Source organism: Paramisgurnus dabryanus, chromosome 9 (assembly GCF_030506205.2).
Source record: "Paramisgurnus dabryanus chromosome 9, PD_genome_1.1, whole genome shotgun sequence".
Taxonomy (NCBI): Eukaryota; Metazoa; Chordata; class Actinopteri; order Cypriniformes; family Cobitidae; genus Paramisgurnus; species Paramisgurnus dabryanus.
The window spans coordinates 26,090,349-26,106,877 of NC_133345.1; the positions used below are offsets into that span (position 1 = coordinate 26,090,349).

Genomic DNA, 16,529 nt, shown 5'->3' on the forward strand with positions numbered 1-16,529 from the left:
ATTTGTCTAAATCTGATGCAGAATACCAATTCTTGTTTAATAGTCACTTAACATTGTGTGGGGGAAAAAAATATATATATATATATTCGTTCCTATAAAATGCAGGTTATTTTTCGTAAAAGTTTAGTGTTTCTAATTTGTTTTTTGAAAAGTTTCAGTATGCTATCTACTTAAATAGACGTCATTATTTATTTTTCGTTAGCACACAACATTTACAAGTTTTAATGAATACTTTTTACAATTAAATAAGATTATTGAAGCGAGAGAAAAAAATAGACAAATTATCTGTTAAAAGCTGTGAGAGTTGGCAAAGATCGATTTATTCTAAATAGTTCACAAAAGACACACAGGGGGAAGTGTTCCGTTCATATTAATGTAAAAAGTATAAAGATTATTGACTGGTAATTTTTTTTTTTTTTTAAGTGAAGGTTCTCATGACACGGTATAGGATCGGTAGAAGGCTGTAGCCTATTGCAATTCATTTGAAAGAGGAAGAAAGGAAGTAAATATTTATTATTATTTCCTCATAGGCTGGGTTTTCCCAATGTTTTAGACAGGTGAGTATAAATTCACCAGCAGCACTGTAATGCTATATAGTCCTCTGACCCGATACAAGCTGAACACTTAATTAAAGCCATATACAGCGGGACACATTATCGTTTTTAATAATGCCTGAACAAATTAAGTGGGTAAGTAAAATATATATTTTTGAAATAGAACAGAATGTTATATTCTATTATATAACTAATACCATTTTATAAAGAAAATCTGCTCGTGTTTATCATTGTTTTAATAATGTTTTTTTATATATTTATATTACAGACTTTGCTGTTTTGTGGAGTAATTGTCTACTGCTTGAACCTCGTGGAAGGAAATCGTGTGGGATGTTTTGATAACAGTGAAGGTTTCGGCAAGATCCAGCAAAAGATGCTTCGCGCCATGCTTGTATCCAGACACGCGCCTGTGGGATCTGCCAATCACAAAGAGCGCACCTGCAAACATTTCTTGAGCGAGCTTTCCAGTGTGCACTTGTCATCGGAAATCAAACATCGATCACTCGCCCCCTGGCGGACAAGGTAGATATCACTAATACACATCTACTAGCGAAATGTTTTTGGCTTTAATCTGTTACTGTATTTGGTTATAAATAAACAAACTAAATGTCTCATAATCCTTCCCTGATTCATAATGAAAGCTTGTAATAACGATGTATAAGTTGAATGGGCTGTCCGATTTTGCGGGAATGTCTGACGTCAATTAATTGAACTCGAGAAAAAGATTTAAAATCTGTTAACATTTGTAGGCTTCTGCATGATAAAAAAAATAGTATTAACTGTTAATTAAATGAATTAATAAATCACGAATCCGCTAAAAGTCTAATGTAATTGTTTATCTTTTCTTCAGAATTGTGGAAGACCCAGAAATGATACCCTCACGATATGAGGAAGCTGAGTGTTTGTGTGATGGATGCATCATTAACGGAGCTCATAACCACAGCTACAACTCTGTGCCTGTGCTACAGAAGATGTTATTTCTGAAGAAGGTCAAGTGTCTGTCTGACCCAAGCAAATATTCTTTCAAAATTGAATATAAAGAAGTGGCTGTGGGCTGTACCTGTGTGGCCCCTAGGTCGTAATCTCTTATAGAGACTACTAATTACCCAAACCAACTGTAGAGATTTATCTCATGTACTGTCCGTGTTTGTTTTAAAATGCAGTTTTTGTACTTTGTTCTATATGCTTATATCAGTAAGCTGAAAAGGTTGCATGTATTACATGAATTGTTTTTTAGCTTATGACATTGTCTTTCTTTAACGGAAGAATTTGTATTTTTGTAAAACACTAATTTTTTGTTGTCTTGTTATTTATTTAAATAATAAATATTTATTGACTATTTATTTAAGTTATTAGAATGTACATTATGTAAACAAATGATATATTTTGCATTCAGTTCAGTCAGTGTCAGTGACACGAATAGTAAAATAAGATTGATGTTTTACTGTGATAATAGTAAAATGTATTGGAATATTTTGTTTTTTAATTTGTAATTGTACTGATTGTATTATACTGATATAATGTAAGCACAATAAAACATTAATTTATTAATTTATTCATTCATTCATTCATCTTTTTTTAAATCCTGGGATTCAGCATCTAATTCTTGTTCTCTGTGAATTTTCTGTAGACTTTACTGTGATATTTCATATTATACATTTAATGTTCCAAACGCGATAGTGAAATAATACATATTTGAAATGCTTTAAATAAATATATAGAACTTTTATTTTGAAACGGATTCTCTCCGATATTCATGACGTTTAACCACCGCGACAGCGCGTTTGAAAACGTATAGCGTGGAAATTAAAATGACCACAGCACTTTTAAAGACCCTCGGTATATTAACCAAACCTGTCCGAGGTAAGAGAGAACATAAGTAGAATATGTACATGTAGAAGTGTTGTTTAATAATGTGTTTGAATTATGATATTACACTTAGCGCTACTTTCCAACTGTTTACTTTTGAGTCCTGTCAAGTATAAGTTAGCTGTCTACACGTCTTTTCTAGAAGCTCATTCAAGCGATGGCCAAAGCACGCAAACGACACTTTTGTCAGCTCTTCAGAGGAACCTGTCTGAGCTTCATGAGAACCTGTTAGCGGGTGGAGAGCTGGAAGAAGCCCGTCAACTGCTGGAGGAGGTCAGGAGAGAGATCACATGGGTGTGCAGTGATTCTGTTGACCTAACCTGGACCTTTGTCCAGGAATGTCTTCTCTTACTGCTATCGCTTGCACGTCACCTCACCCATCTACTGGAAGTCTTTCACCAAAATCCTGTAGTTCCAACACCTGGCACCCCTGAAGCTGCCCCACCACTTTCTCCAGATGTGCTCAGTGTGGTCCAGCAGAAAACACTCGCCACTGTGCTGCAGTTTGTGGTCACATTGGGTCTCTGCCCATATTTGGCCCCTGGTGTTGGGGTGGCACTGGGTCTGAGGTCGGCTTTCGGGGCTGAAGTGGAGGCAGCGGTGCGTCGTGATGTGGCCCCTGCAGGAGACCGTCGTTTACTCATTACAACTAATGTATTGCTGGAAGTTTCCAAGCTTTCATCTCTAGCAACCCCTATTTTTACACGCCACCTGGGTGATATTATGGCGGCTCTGTGTCAGTTAGCATATCGACCTCATCGGCCAGATGGAGATGGCATAAAGAACCATAAGGTTTTTATGATATTAAACAGATTAAAAGTCTAATTTCATCACTTAAAATTAGGAAAACACCACCGCTTTTCATTATTTTAGTATGTTTTTTCCTCAACTTAGACGAGTTAATACATACCTATCTTTTTATAATGCATGGACTTAATCTTTGTACAGCGGGTTGTGAATGTGTTAGCATTTAGCCTAGCCCCATTAATTCCTTAGGATCCAAACAGGGATGAATTTAGAAGCCAGTCAAACACAAGATTAAGTGCACACATTGAAAAAAATAGGTATGTATTAATTCATCTAAGTTGAGGTAAGAACGTAGTAAAATATTGAAAACGGTGGTGTTTTCCTTTAAATGCTAATGACCTTGTAGGTTTGTGATTCCCACAGTCATGGAAAGGCTGGGAAGTACAATATTAAACGTGTGCTTTCCAGGCCTGGAAAAGTCATGGACACAGGAATAAAGTCATAAAAAGTCTATATGTATATTATTCATGCCAATGACTTTACAGGCCTGGAAAGCACACTGTTTATATGAATAAAACATGAGTATGAATAAAAAGTCATAAAGTCTATATCAGTGGTTTCCAACATGGTGCCCAAACTGCCCATGGGAGTTGCATTGCAAAGCACATTCTATTAATAGCCTCAATATATTTACAACATATTTTTTATATTAGCTTGGCTTATTTTATGTATGTTAACATTTTAAACAATGATGAAACATATCAACAGGTAAAATAAAATCAACAAGTAAAACAAAAACACTTTGAGTAGACTCTATTAAAAAAAGTAGCCCTCCAGATTGTTTTATTCATTGTGGTAGCCCTTGCTCATAGTTAGCTCTTAAATATTTAATTTGGAAGAAATTATAATAAATATTATCTTTTGTAAATACAAACATCTTAAATATGCAATAGATTTCAATTGTGACGTGGTTTGGGAACCATGTAAGTTTACAATTGTCAATATAATTTGATTTCATATTGGCCAAAACCATTGATTTAATCCGTATCATCCACATACAACAGGGACTGACAGTAGAAGAGCGCAAATCCTGCAAAGAATCACTTCACAGTCTTTTAGGAAAAGTGTACCAGCCAATCGTCATTAAGGAACTGCTGGTTCTCCAAGGTGGTCCTAAACAGGTGTGGTTGTGGTTCAATCTATCTGCATTTAAATGTTAACATGTACACAGACATCTCAATTTTAACCGATGGTATACTTTGGTCTCCATGCTGTAGGCGTCTTCAGTTTCCAAAGGTGTATGTGCTGGAGGTAAAGCTTTGACCCAGGCACCCCCATGGCTGAGGCGTCTATGTGGACAGCTGCTTTCAGAGAGGTTAATGCAGCCTCATGGGGTCCAAGCAGTGGTGAGGGCCATCCTAGAGAGTACTGGAGGTAAGAAGGAATGGAAAAGTTAAAAGAAACATCTATAGTTGTAAGATTACTAAATTTGACAATGTTTGAGAGTATGATCATGCAGAGTCAAGTCATAGGAGCACTACGTTTTCATTTACTTGACATTATCTATGGTGTTTTTCCAGTGGTGTGATGCCTGTTGAGTGTTGGTGTAAAATGCATCATGGTTAGATAACTTGTTTTTCTGAAAAATAATACAGTAAACTTGGAAAGGTTTAGAGGAGGCAAAATCTTTCAAGCCATGATGTTTGTGTTAGAATGGCTGGATGAGTTAAAAATAGGATTAATGGAGACAAATATGCTAGTAAGTGGAAGACATGTTTTGCATATACTATAAACAGCACAGTGCTATTAGATTCTGCAATTGTGTAATAATTTTTGTATGATGGAAAGCGTGTATTTTCATCCAGTGCATCATTAACCAAAACACACCCAACCTATTTCCAGTGTGTTTATGATTCTGTATAAGAATGGCTGGATGAGTTAAAAATAGGATTAATGGAGACTAATATGCTAGTGAGTGGGAAGACATGTTTTGCATACACTATAAACAGCACAGGGCTATTCTGCAGTTATGTCATTTTTTTGAATGATGGTGGAAAAGCATGTGATTTCATCCAGTATGTCACTAAGCAAAAAACCCAACCTATTTCCAGTGTGTTTATGATCCCAGGGTATAAAAGTCTATTTTTGTTACAGTTATAAACTTTCAGCTTGTGCCTTTTACTAAAAATTTGCCTGCATTTCACACATTTGACCAGTAGGTGGAGACTCTGACTGGAGGAAATGTGATGCTGTGGCTAAGATTCTTGCAGCCTGTCCTCAGCAGTCCCTCTCTGCTGAGAGTTACTTCAGTCGAGTGTGTCCACAGGTAAACAAAGCCAATGTTTCTGTTATTACACAAAGAGAAGTAAACTTATTACAGAAATATTTATTTAAGAATAATGTGGCTGCAAAACTTTAAAGGGAAACTTCACTTTTTGAAAATATGGCCATTTTTCATCTCCCATAGAGTTAAACATTTGATTTTGACTGTTGGGAATCCATTCAGCCGATCTCCGGGTCTGGTGTTAGCACTTTAGCATAGCTTAGCACAATTAATTAAATCTGATTAGACCATTAGCATTGTGCTCAAAAATAACCAAAGAGTTATATTTAACATTGCTCTTCTGTAGTTACATTGTGTACCAAGACCGACAGAAATTAAAGTTGTGATTTACTTTATTACACGATGTAACTACAGAAGAGTTTTAAATTGGACAAATATTGAAACTCTTTGGTTATTTTTGAGCGCGATGCTAATGGTCTAATCAAATTCAATGGATTGTGCTAAGTTATGCTAAAAGTGGTTCCGCCAAACCCGGAGATTGGCTGATTGGATTCCAAAAAATGTAAAAATCAAACGTTTAACTTTAGGGGAGCTGGAAAATTAGCATATTTTCAAATTAAGTGGAGTGAGGGGTTTTCCAGACAGGGTTTAGATTAATTTGGGGCTTTGTTATATTAGAATATTCAAGTAGTTTTTACAAACATACCCTACAAAAACATTACTGGTGTGCATCTTGAGACAATACAATGGCACTGATATATGTTAACTCTTTCACCGCCAGCGTTTTTAAAAAAAGTTGCCAACCAGCGCCAGCGTTTTTCATGATTTTCACCAAAGTTTAATGCCTTCCAGAAAATGTTCTTCTTTAAATATATAAACATACAATATACCAAATGAAAGAAAAGACCCTCTGCTTTCAAACAAAAAAAAAAACGTTTCATCCTACCTTCAGTGGTTCTCAGCTTTTGAATATGGGTAGGTTTCTGCAAAAACACCACATTTTGAGCAAAAAGCAGAGATAATTCCATTTTTGTGACGGACTTTTCATAGAGATCCCATTCAGATGGATCTTTAAAACAGACATGGACATGCAGCCACTTGCCATAGGGCAATACTTCCGGGTTTAGGAAGGGCGCCACCTGGTGGATAATAGCGGTATTGCGTAAAGACTGAAAATCACATCATTGGCGGGGAAGCGTTTTCTCTTAATTGACGGGATATCTCGTCAATGGCGGTGAAAGAGTTAAGATATGTCAGTGCTAGATGTTTTTAAATTAAAGCACTTCAAGCATGAATTTTAGTATCGGACTAGCAAAAGCCCTGTCCGGGAAACCGCCCCTATATTACGTAATAACAAAATCCTGGGTCTTATAAAGATGTTATCATATTCTCCTTAAAAACTTTATAGGTAAGGACTAATTGATGACGAGCCGTTGAATCATTCGAAAATAATGAACACTCAATGTTGATTTAGGTTCTGGAACTTCTGCACTTCAAAGACAAACTGACTGCACAGCAGTTCCAGAGAGTTGCCACCAGGGCGGCACTCACCATGGTCCAAGATCGGCCTGAGTTTGCACATCGATTCCTCCTTGGTCCTCTTTTCTCCACCCTGCATCGCTGTACAGAAGAAACAGGTTGTTATATCTGTTTGTGTGTGTGTGTGTGTGTGTGTGTGTGTGTGTGTGTGTGTGTGTGTGCGTGTGTGTGCGTGTGTGTGTGCGTGTGTGTGTGTGTGTGTGTGTGTGTGTGTGTGTGTGTGTGTGTGTGTGTGTGTGTGTGCATTGTACTGAACAAGACATAGACCAGTGCAACCATAGACTTGTGTGCAAACAATACAAGCGTGCAACAAGAGCATGTTACAATATAAAACATACGACAAAAGACAGTGCAAACATAACATTAAATGATCGCACAGGGCATACAGACCTAGAACAATGACATAATAGTGCCGTTATAGGATAGATAAGAAATATAGTACATTAAACAAAGAGTAAGTTATACATTTTGCACAGAATAAGGGGGAATTGAGGTAGTTTGAGAAGAAAAAGTCATGTATGAATTGAAACTTTAATATACATTTTTTTTATGTATCTCTGTATGCAGGGCACACTCATTTCCATCTTTAATAAGTCCAATAACTGTGTTGTCATTAGCCAAATTTCGGATTTTGACTGATGAGTCCGTGCAGTGATTTGTGCATATTGAGAATAGTATAGGGGTGAGCACAGACCCTTGGGGGACACCAGGGCTAGGGGTGCAAGTGCTAAATGTGAATGCCTCCAGTTTTACATGCTGTGTTCTGTTGGTAAGAAAAGTTGTATTCCAGTTGCATGTGGATGTTTGCACAAAGAGTTTGTTGTGAAATATGTCTGGAATGATTGTATTTAAGTGATTGAATGTATGTGTATATGCATAAGTGCTTATGTATTTGGAGTCTACGGTTTTGTTTGTTTTGAATGCATTCACGTCTTTTACATGATCTGTATTGCAGAAAATGACCCATCGAAGGATGCAGTGGAAGAGTGGGAGCTGACATGCTGTATTGAAGATATATACAAAGTAAGCAATATAGGCTTTTAATCCTTTAAAAAGTAATCTTTGTTATCATCTTTGCATAATAGCACTACTTTCCTCAGATCTGTGTGGTGGGTAACAGTCCATCCAAATTGCTGTTGAAAGACCTACAGGATGTCAGCCCAACCTTATTCAGCCTCTTTTGCTTCACAAAACACAATGTGTCTCATTTACGGTCAGTATATATTTTGAATGTTATACTTTGTAAGATATTTTTAAATTTTAAATGGCTACAAGTGGTTGTTCCCTACAGAACGCCTTGTCAGGAGATCCTTTTATGGTGCCTGTCTCACTCTGAGCGTTCAGAAGCTCTGTCACTGCTGAAACGTCTGTGTGGCCTGATGGGAGAAGTTGGGGGAGTGAAACACGGCTTTCAGTTCTCACCTGGGAGCGAAGGAGGGGCCAAACTTAGTGTTGGAGAGCAAGTTAGGTGATTAAACAGGAACCGTAAGATAATATGCAATGCTTTGTAAAATCATGTAAAATCATATTTCCTCTTGTTCTGGCAGTGATGAAGATGATGCGCTGTATGAGAAGGTCTCCGGTGAGCAGTGGAAAGTGCAGTGTCTGGTGGAACTGTTGGGAGAGATGAAGGACAATGATCTCCCTGGAGAGTTTTTCTTATTACTTTTGGAGGTACTGACCTTCTTTAAGACCAGATGTTTTTCAAACCTGTATGACTTTCAAACATAATTTTTTGAAGACACCAGAGGCGATGTTGTTTAAATATGGAAAAGTTACAGAAAGAAGCAAATTATCTGTATTGTTTGTTATATGAACCAGTGAAAGAACTACAACAGAAGGTCATCTAAGTTAAAATTTTTGTCTAAATGGTTTCTTTAAAATTCTTGCAGAATTTAACAGCTATGGCTGGTGAGCAAGAGAAAGAACAGGAAGTAGACACCTCATCCATGACCTTGCTGGAGCTGGAGCATCACCTGCTGGAGCGTGCGAGTGGTCACGGACAGACACTGGCTCTACTACAGACACTGGCCATCGTGTGTGAAGGTCTTCCACATACAATACTGCTACGCAAACCCACTCAGGTGTGATATAAAAGAATATAAATCATGCATGTTATTTAAACAAATGTGATCCTATGTGAAATTCAGGCTATAGTCTCATAATCTAATTTTTAGATTAGGAGCGTCAAAGTTAGTTTTTAGTAGGGATCAACCGATTTGGATTTTTCAGTGCCGATACCGATTTTTGTTTCCTTAGCCGATGACGGATACAGGCTGCCAATTTTCTTGAGCAGATATTTGGAGCCGATACTGCTTTTGTTCACTCAATTTACATCATAAAAATTACACAATGATGATGCCAAATGTACCAAGTCTCAATTAAAAATATAGCTGCAAGCAGCAATGGCGGGCCCTCGCACGTTTTTTTACCGCTACACGGTGCGTCCGAGAAATCGATGCACGGTGGGCAAGGGCATCAAGTGGGTAAATATCAGTGGGCTATTTAATGTTGTTACTGAGCCATTTGGGGACTGTAGGTAGAAGAAACCCCACATTTTAGACAAACGGGGGCGCTAGTGAGCCACTTAAGAGACACGCCTATGTGTGACCTGTTTGTGCACACTTAACAGCTGACAACTCTGATGTGTGTGCCGACTTTTAGGTTAATCTAAGCAGGCCAAGAGTCCTAAATATGCCTGAAATAAATGTAAAGTTTGGGGCGTTTCCATGGGAACAGCGTTCGAGATATCAAAAATCCCTTCGCAATTTATCATCTACTATGCCTCAGCATCATGTTGACCACTTTGGTGTCAATCGCATGAATATATTAGAAGGAGTATTTAAAGGAACATCGGCGTCAACTGAAAGGCTTAATATGCCTTTAAAATGAAAGTAAACTTTGACGCGTTGCCATGGGAACAGCGTTTGAGATATCAAAAATCCCTTCGCAATTTATCACCTACTATGCCTCAGCATCATGTTGACCACTTTTGGTGTCAATCGCATGAATATATTAGAAGGAGTATTTAAAGGAACATCGGCGTCAACTGAAAGGCTTAAATGAGCCTTTAAAATAAAAGTAAAGTTTGACGCGTTGCCATGGGAACAGCGTTTGAGATATCAAAAATCCCTTCGCAATTTATCATCTACAATGTCTCTGCATCATGGTGACCACTTCTGGCGTCAATCGCATGAATATTATAAAAGGAGTATTTAAAAAAACATTGGCGTCAACTGAAAGGCTTAAATATGCCTTTAAAATGAAAGTAAAATCTGACGCGTTGCCATGGGAACAGCGTTTGAGATATCAAAAATCCCTTCGCAATGTATCATCTACAATGTCTCTGCATCATGGTGACCACTTCTGGCATCAATCGCATGAATATCCTAGAAGGTGTATTTAAAGGAACATCGGCGTCAACTGAAAGGCTTAATATGCCTTTAAAATGAAAGTAAAATCTGACGCGTTGCCATGGGAACAGCGTTTGAGATATCAAAAATCCCTTCGCAATTTATCATCTACAATGTCTCAGCATTATGTTGACCACTTCTGGAGTCAATCACATTATTTCCCCAGGAGGAGTATTTAAAAGTTTACCGCATGCAGCTGTAAGGTTTAAATATGCCTTAAAAATGAAAGTAAAGTTTGACAGGTTGCCATGGGAACAGCGTTCGAGATATCAAAAATCCCTTCGCAATTTATCATCTACAATGTCTTGGCATCATGTTGACCACTTTTGGTGTCAATCGCATAAACATTGTAGGAGGAGTATTTAAAAGAACATCGCATGGAACTGTCAAAAAAAATCCACCTTTGTGACTGACACACTTCCTGGCGCCTGGTGGTGGCGCTATACCCGGGAGTCACAATAGGCACATCGATGCGATCGGAATCTTCAGACGAACAAACACACCGCGTGTCATCACAATAAGACATTTTTTGCCTTTGATATTAGACACTTCCTGTTTCTCTGATGTCGCCATAAATTTGTCGCCTCGCCATGGCAGAACCGTTCGAGATATCAAAAATCCCTTCGCAATTTAGCAAGTACAATGTCTCGACATCATGATCACCACGTTTGGTGTCAATCGCATGCATCCTCTAGGAGGAGTATTTAAAAGTTCAACGCATGCATTTTTTAAACAATCCAAAATAGCCGACTTCCTGTTGGGCGGAGCTTAAATGTTAGAGGGCGAAAGTTGTTCGGGTCGATGAGATCTATATGCGTACCAACTCTCGTACATGTGCGCACATTTTTGCCCGATCTGTGCATCAATGTTTTTTTTTGCATTACAGGGGGCGCTATAGAGCCCCCGTGCCACGCCCGTGTTCCAGCCTTTGGATTTCTGCGATGACGGACGACTCTGACGTCTGTGCCAAATTACAAGAGTTTTCGAGTATGTTAAGGCCCCCAAAAAGTCCAAAAGTGTTAAAAAAAAAAAAAAAAAAAAAAAAAAAAAAAATAATAAAAAATATAGCTGCAAGCAGCAATGGCGGGCCCTCGCACGTTTTTTTACCGCTACACGATGCGTCCGAGAAAACGATGCACGGTGGGCAAGGGCATCAATTGGGTAAACATCAGTGGGCTATTTAATGTTGTTACTGAGCCATTTGGGGACTGTAGGTAAAAGAAAAACCTCACATTTTAGACAAACGGGGGCGCTAGTGAGCCACTAAAGAGACACGCCTTTGTCTGACCTATTTGTCCACTCTGAACAGCCGACAACTCTGATGTGTGTGCCAATGTTTAGGTTAATCTAAGCACGCCAAGAGTCCTAAATATGCCTGAAATAAAAGTAAAGTTTGGGGCGTTGCCATGGGAACAGCGTTCAAGATATAAAAAATCCCTTCACAATTTCTCATCTACAATGTCTCGACATTATGTTGACCACTTCTGGTGTCAATCTCATGAATATTCTAGAAGGAGTATTTAAAAGAACATCGGCGTCAACTTAAAGGCTTAAATAAGCCTTTAAAATGAAAGTAAAGTTTGACGCGTTGCCATGGGAACAGCGTTCGAGATATCAAAAATCCCTTCGCAATTTATCATCTACTATGTCTCGGCATCATGATGACCACTTCTGGTGTCAATCTCATGAATATTCTAGAAGGAGTATTTAAAAGAAAATCGGATGAAACTGTCAAAAAAATCCACCTTTGTGACTGACAGACTTCCTGGCGCCTGGTGGTGGCGCTATACCCGAGACTCACAATAGGCACATCGTTGCGATCGGAATCTTCAGGCGAACAAACGCCCCGCTTGGCATCACAATAAGAATTTTTTTGCCTTAGATATTAGACACTTCCTGTTTCTCTGATTTCGCCACAAATTTGTCGCCTCGCCATGGCAGAACCGTTCGAGATATCAAAAATCCCTTCGCAATTTAGCAAGTCCAATGTCTCGACATCATGTTCACCACATTTGGTGTCAATCGCATGAATCCACTAGGAGGAGTATTAAAAAGTTCACCGCATGCATTTTTTAAACAATCCAAAATAGCTGACTTCCTGTTGGGCGGAGCTAAAATGTTTGAGTGCGAAAGTTGTTCGGGTCGATGAGATCTATATGCATACCAACTCCCGTACATGTGCGTACATTTTTGCTTGATCTGTGCATCAATGTTATTTTTTTGCATTACAGGGGGCGCTACAGAGCTCCCTTGCCACGCCCATATTCCAGCCTTTGCATGAGCCTAGTGGCACGTGACTTTGACATCTGTGCCAAATTTCCGTTTTTTGCGAGCATGTTAAGGCACCCAAAGCGCACGCCAAGAGCTTAAATATGCCTGAAAATGAAAGTAAAGTTTGACGTGTTGCCATGGGAACAGCGTTCGAGATATCAAAAATCCCTTCGCAATTTATAATCTACAATGTCTCAGCATCGTGTTGACCGCTTTTGGTGTCAATCGCATGAAAATCCTAGGAGGAGTATTTAAAAGTTCACCATATGCAACTGTCAAGAAATCCACCTTTTGTGACTGCCACACTTCCTGGTGCCTGTTGGTGGCGCTATACCTGAGACTCAAAATAGGCACATCGATGCGATCGGAATCCTTGGCCGAACATACACACTGCGCTTCATCCCAATAAGACATTTTTTGCTTTAGATATTAGACACTTCCTGTTTCATTGAATTTGCCATAAATGTGTCGCCTCGTCATGGCAACACCGTTTGAGATATCAAAAATCCCTTCGCAATTTAGCAAGTCCAATGTCTCAGCATCATGTTCACCACGTTTGGTGTCAATCGTATGAATTCCCTAGGAGAAGTATTTAAAAGTTCATGACTGACACACTTCCTGGCGCCTGGTGGTGGCGCTATACCCGGGAGTCACAATAGGCACATTGATGCGATCGGAATCTTCAGACGAACAAACGCCCCGCATGGCATTACAATAAGACATTTTTTACCTTAGATATTAGACACTTCCTGTTTCTCTGATTTCGCCACAACTTTGTCGCCTCACCATGTCAGAACCGTTCGAGATATCAAAAATCCCTTCGCAATTTAGCAAGTACAATGTCTCGACATCATGTTCACCACGTTTGGTGTCAATCGCATGAATCCTCTAGGAGGAGTATTAAAAAGTTCACCGCATGCATTTTTTAAACAATCCAAAATGGCAGACTTCCTGTTGGGCGGAGCTAAAATGTTAGAGGGCGAAAGTTGTCCGGGTCGATGAGATCTATATGCGTACCAACTCTCGTACATGTGCGTACATGTTTGCCCGATCTGCGCACTCCTGTTTGTTTTTGCATTACAGGGGGCGCTACAGAGCCCCCTTGCCACGCCCGTGTTCCAGTCTTTGGTTTTCTGCGATCACGGATGACTCTGACGTCTGTGCCAAATTTCAAGAGTTTTCGAGAATGTTAAGGCACCCAAAATGTCCAAAAGTGTTGAAAAAAATAAAAAAAATAAAAAAAATAAAAAATATAGCTGCAAGCAGCGATGGCGGGCCCTCGCACGTTTGTTTACCGCTACCCGGTGCCTCCGAGAAAACGATGCACGGTGGGCATGTGCATCAAGTGGGTATATATCAGTGTACTATTTCATGTTGCTACTGACCCATTTAGGTACAGTAGGTTAAAGAAACCCCATATTTTTGACAAACGGGGGCGCTAGTCAGTCACTAAATAGACACGCCTTTATCTGACGTTTTTGTCAACACTTAACAGCCGACAAATCAGATGTGTGTGCCAAATTTAAAGTTAATCTACGCTGCCAAGAGCCTGAAATATGCCTGAAATAAAAGTAAGTTTGACGCGTTGCCATGGGAACAGCGTTCGAGATATCAAAAATCCCTTCACAATCTATCATCTACAATGTCTCGGCATCATGTACACCACTTCTGGAGTCAATCGCATGAATATTCTAGAAGGAGTATTTAAAAGAACATCGGCGTCAACTGAAAGGCTTAAATATGCCTTTAAAATGAAAGTAAAGTTTGACGCGTTGCCATGGGAACAGCGTCTGATATATCAAAAATCCCTTCGCAATTTATCATCTACAATATCTCGGCATCATGTTGACCACTTCTGGGGTGAATCACATTATTTCCCTAGAAGGAGTATATAAAAGAACATCGCATGCAACTGTCAGGTTTAAATAAGCCTTTAAAATGAAAGTAAAATTTGACGCGTTGCCATAGAAACAACGTTCGAGATATCAAAAATCCCTTCGCAATTTATCATCTACAATGTCTCGGCATCATGTTGACCACTTTTGGTGTCAATCGCATGAATCCCATACGAGGAGTATTCAAAAGTTCACAGCATGTAACTGTCAGCCTTAAATATGCTGGAAAATGAAAGCAAAGTTTGACGCGTTGCCATGGGAACAACGTTTGAGATATCAAAAATCCCTTCGCAATTTATCATCTACAATGTCTCGGCATCATGTTGACAACTTCTGGAGTCAATTGCATAAAAATCCTAGGAGGAGTATTTAAAAGAGCATCACATGGAACTGTAAGGCTTAAATATGCCTTTAAAATGAAAGTAAAGTTTGACAGGTTGCCATGGGAACAGCGTTCGAGATATCCAAAATCCCTTTGCAATTTATCATCTACAATGTCTCTGCATCATGTTGACCACTTCTTGTGTCAATCGCATGAAAATCCTAGAAGGAGTATTGAAAAGAACATTGCATGGAACTGTCAAAAAATCCAGCTTTGTGACTGACACACTTCCTGGCGCCTGGTGGTGGCGCTATACCCGGGAGTCACAATAGGCACATCGATGCGATCGGAATCTTCAGACGAACAAACACCCCGCATGGCATCACAATAAGATATTTTTTGCCTTAGATTTTAGACACTTCCTGTTTCTCTGATTTCGCCATAAATTTGTCAGCTCGCCTTGGCAGACCCGTTCGAGATATCAAAAATCCCTTCGCAATTTATCATCTACTATGTCTCGGCATTATGTTGACCACTTTTGGTGTCAATTGCATGATTATTCTAGAAGGAGTATTTAAAAGAATATCGGCATCAACTGAAAGGCTTAAATATGCCTTTAAAATGAAAGTAAAGTTTGACGCATTGCCATGGGAACAGCGTTTGAGATATCAAAAATCCCTTCACAATTCATCATCTACAATGTCTCAGCATTATGATGACCACTTCTGGAGTCAATCACATTATTTCCTCAGGAGGAGTATTTAAAAGTTTACCACACGCAGATGTAAGGTTTAAATATGCCTTCAAAATGAAAGTAAAGTTTGACAGGTTGCCATGGGAACAGCGTTTGAGATATCAAAAATCCCTTCGCAATTTATCATCTACAATGTCTTGGCATCATGTTGACCAATTCTCGTGTCAATCGCATGAAAATCCTAGGAGGAGTATTTAAAAGAACATCGCATGGAACTGTCAAAAAAATCCAGCTTTATGACTGACACACTTCCTGGCGCCTGGTGGTGGCGCTATACCCGGGAGTCACAATAGGCACATTGATGCGATCGGAATCTTCAGACGAACAAACACCCCGCGTGTCATCACAATAAGACATTTTTTGCCTTAGATATTAGACACTTCCTGTTTCTCTGAATTCGCCATAAATTTGTCGCCTCGCCATGGCAACACCGTTCGAGATATCAAAAATCCCTTCGCAATTTAGCAAGTCCAATGTCTCGACATCATGTTCACCACGTTTGGTGTCAATCGCATGCATCCTCTAGGAGGAGTATTTAAAAGTTCAATGCATGCATTTTTTAAACAATCCAAAATAGCCGACTTCCTGTTGGGCGGAGCTTAAATGTTAGAGGGCGAAAGTTGTTCGGGTCGATGAGATCTATATGCGTACCAACTCTCGTACATGTGCATAAATTTTTGCCCGATCTGTGACCAAATGTTTGTTTTTGCATTACAGGGGGCGCTACAGAGCTCCCTTACCACGCCCGAATTACAGCCTTTGCCGGGTCCTAATGGCCGACGACTCTGACATCTCTGCCAATTTTCAAGAGTTTTTGAGTATGTTAAGGCCCCCAAATTGCCCTGAAACGTAAAAAAAAAATAAAAAAAAAAAAAAAAAAA

General features: G+C 39.2%; 2 protein-coding genes across 4 annotated transcripts in view; both read left to right on the forward strand.

Annotated features, from left to right (window-relative positions):
- Positions 1-605: 605 nt before the first annotated feature.
- il17c (interleukin 17c) lies at positions 606-1,947 on the forward strand. Its single transcript, XM_065282707.1, has 3 exons — positions 606-689; positions 823-1,076; positions 1,405-1,947. Exons 1-3 carry the CDS (start codon positions 669-671, stop codon positions 1,634-1,636), a joined length of 507 nt encoding a protein of 168 aa, XP_065138779.1. The 5' UTR covers positions 606-668; the 3' UTR covers positions 1,637-1,947.
- A 374-nt stretch (positions 1,948-2,321) lies between these two features.
- tango6 (transport and golgi organization 6 homolog (Drosophila)) overlaps positions 2,322-16,529 on the forward strand; it is a 43,330-nt gene continuing 29,122 nt past the window's right edge. The window contains exons 1-11 of one of the 3 annotated variants that reach the window (XM_065283339.1): positions 2,322-2,417; positions 2,566-3,215; positions 4,235-4,351; positions 4,448-4,604; positions 5,387-5,496; positions 6,929-7,091; positions 7,949-8,016; positions 8,094-8,206; positions 8,285-8,461; positions 8,541-8,667; positions 8,886-9,077. In XM_065283339.1, the coding sequence (XP_065139411.1) occupies positions 2,366-2,417; positions 2,566-3,215; positions 4,235-4,351; positions 4,448-4,604; positions 5,387-5,496; positions 6,929-7,091; positions 7,949-8,016; positions 8,094-8,206; positions 8,285-8,461; positions 8,541-8,667; positions 8,886-9,077 (1,926 nt within the window). In that variant the 5' untranslated portion in view covers positions 2,322-2,365. The remainder of the gene's footprint in view (positions 2,418-2,565; positions 3,216-4,234; positions 4,352-4,447; positions 4,605-5,386; positions 5,497-6,928; positions 7,092-7,948; positions 8,017-8,093; positions 8,207-8,284; positions 8,462-8,540; positions 8,668-8,885; positions 9,078-16,529) is intronic. The other 2 variants (XM_065283342.1, XM_065283340.2) reach the window with 2 other exon arrangements.

Bases quoted from the DNA above. Each gene is read 5' to 3' on its own strand.
- il17c (XM_065282707.1), top strand. From the start codon at position 669: ATGCCTGAACAAATTAAGTGG. The intron at 690-822 runs GTAAGTAAAATA...TTTATATTACAG, and splicing joins TGCCTGAACAAATTAAGTGG to ACTTTGCTGTTTTGTGGAGT. The intron at 1,077-1,404 runs GTAGATATCACT...TCTTTTCTTCAG, and splicing joins CTCGCCCCCTGGCGGACAAG to AATTGTGGAAGACCCAGAAA.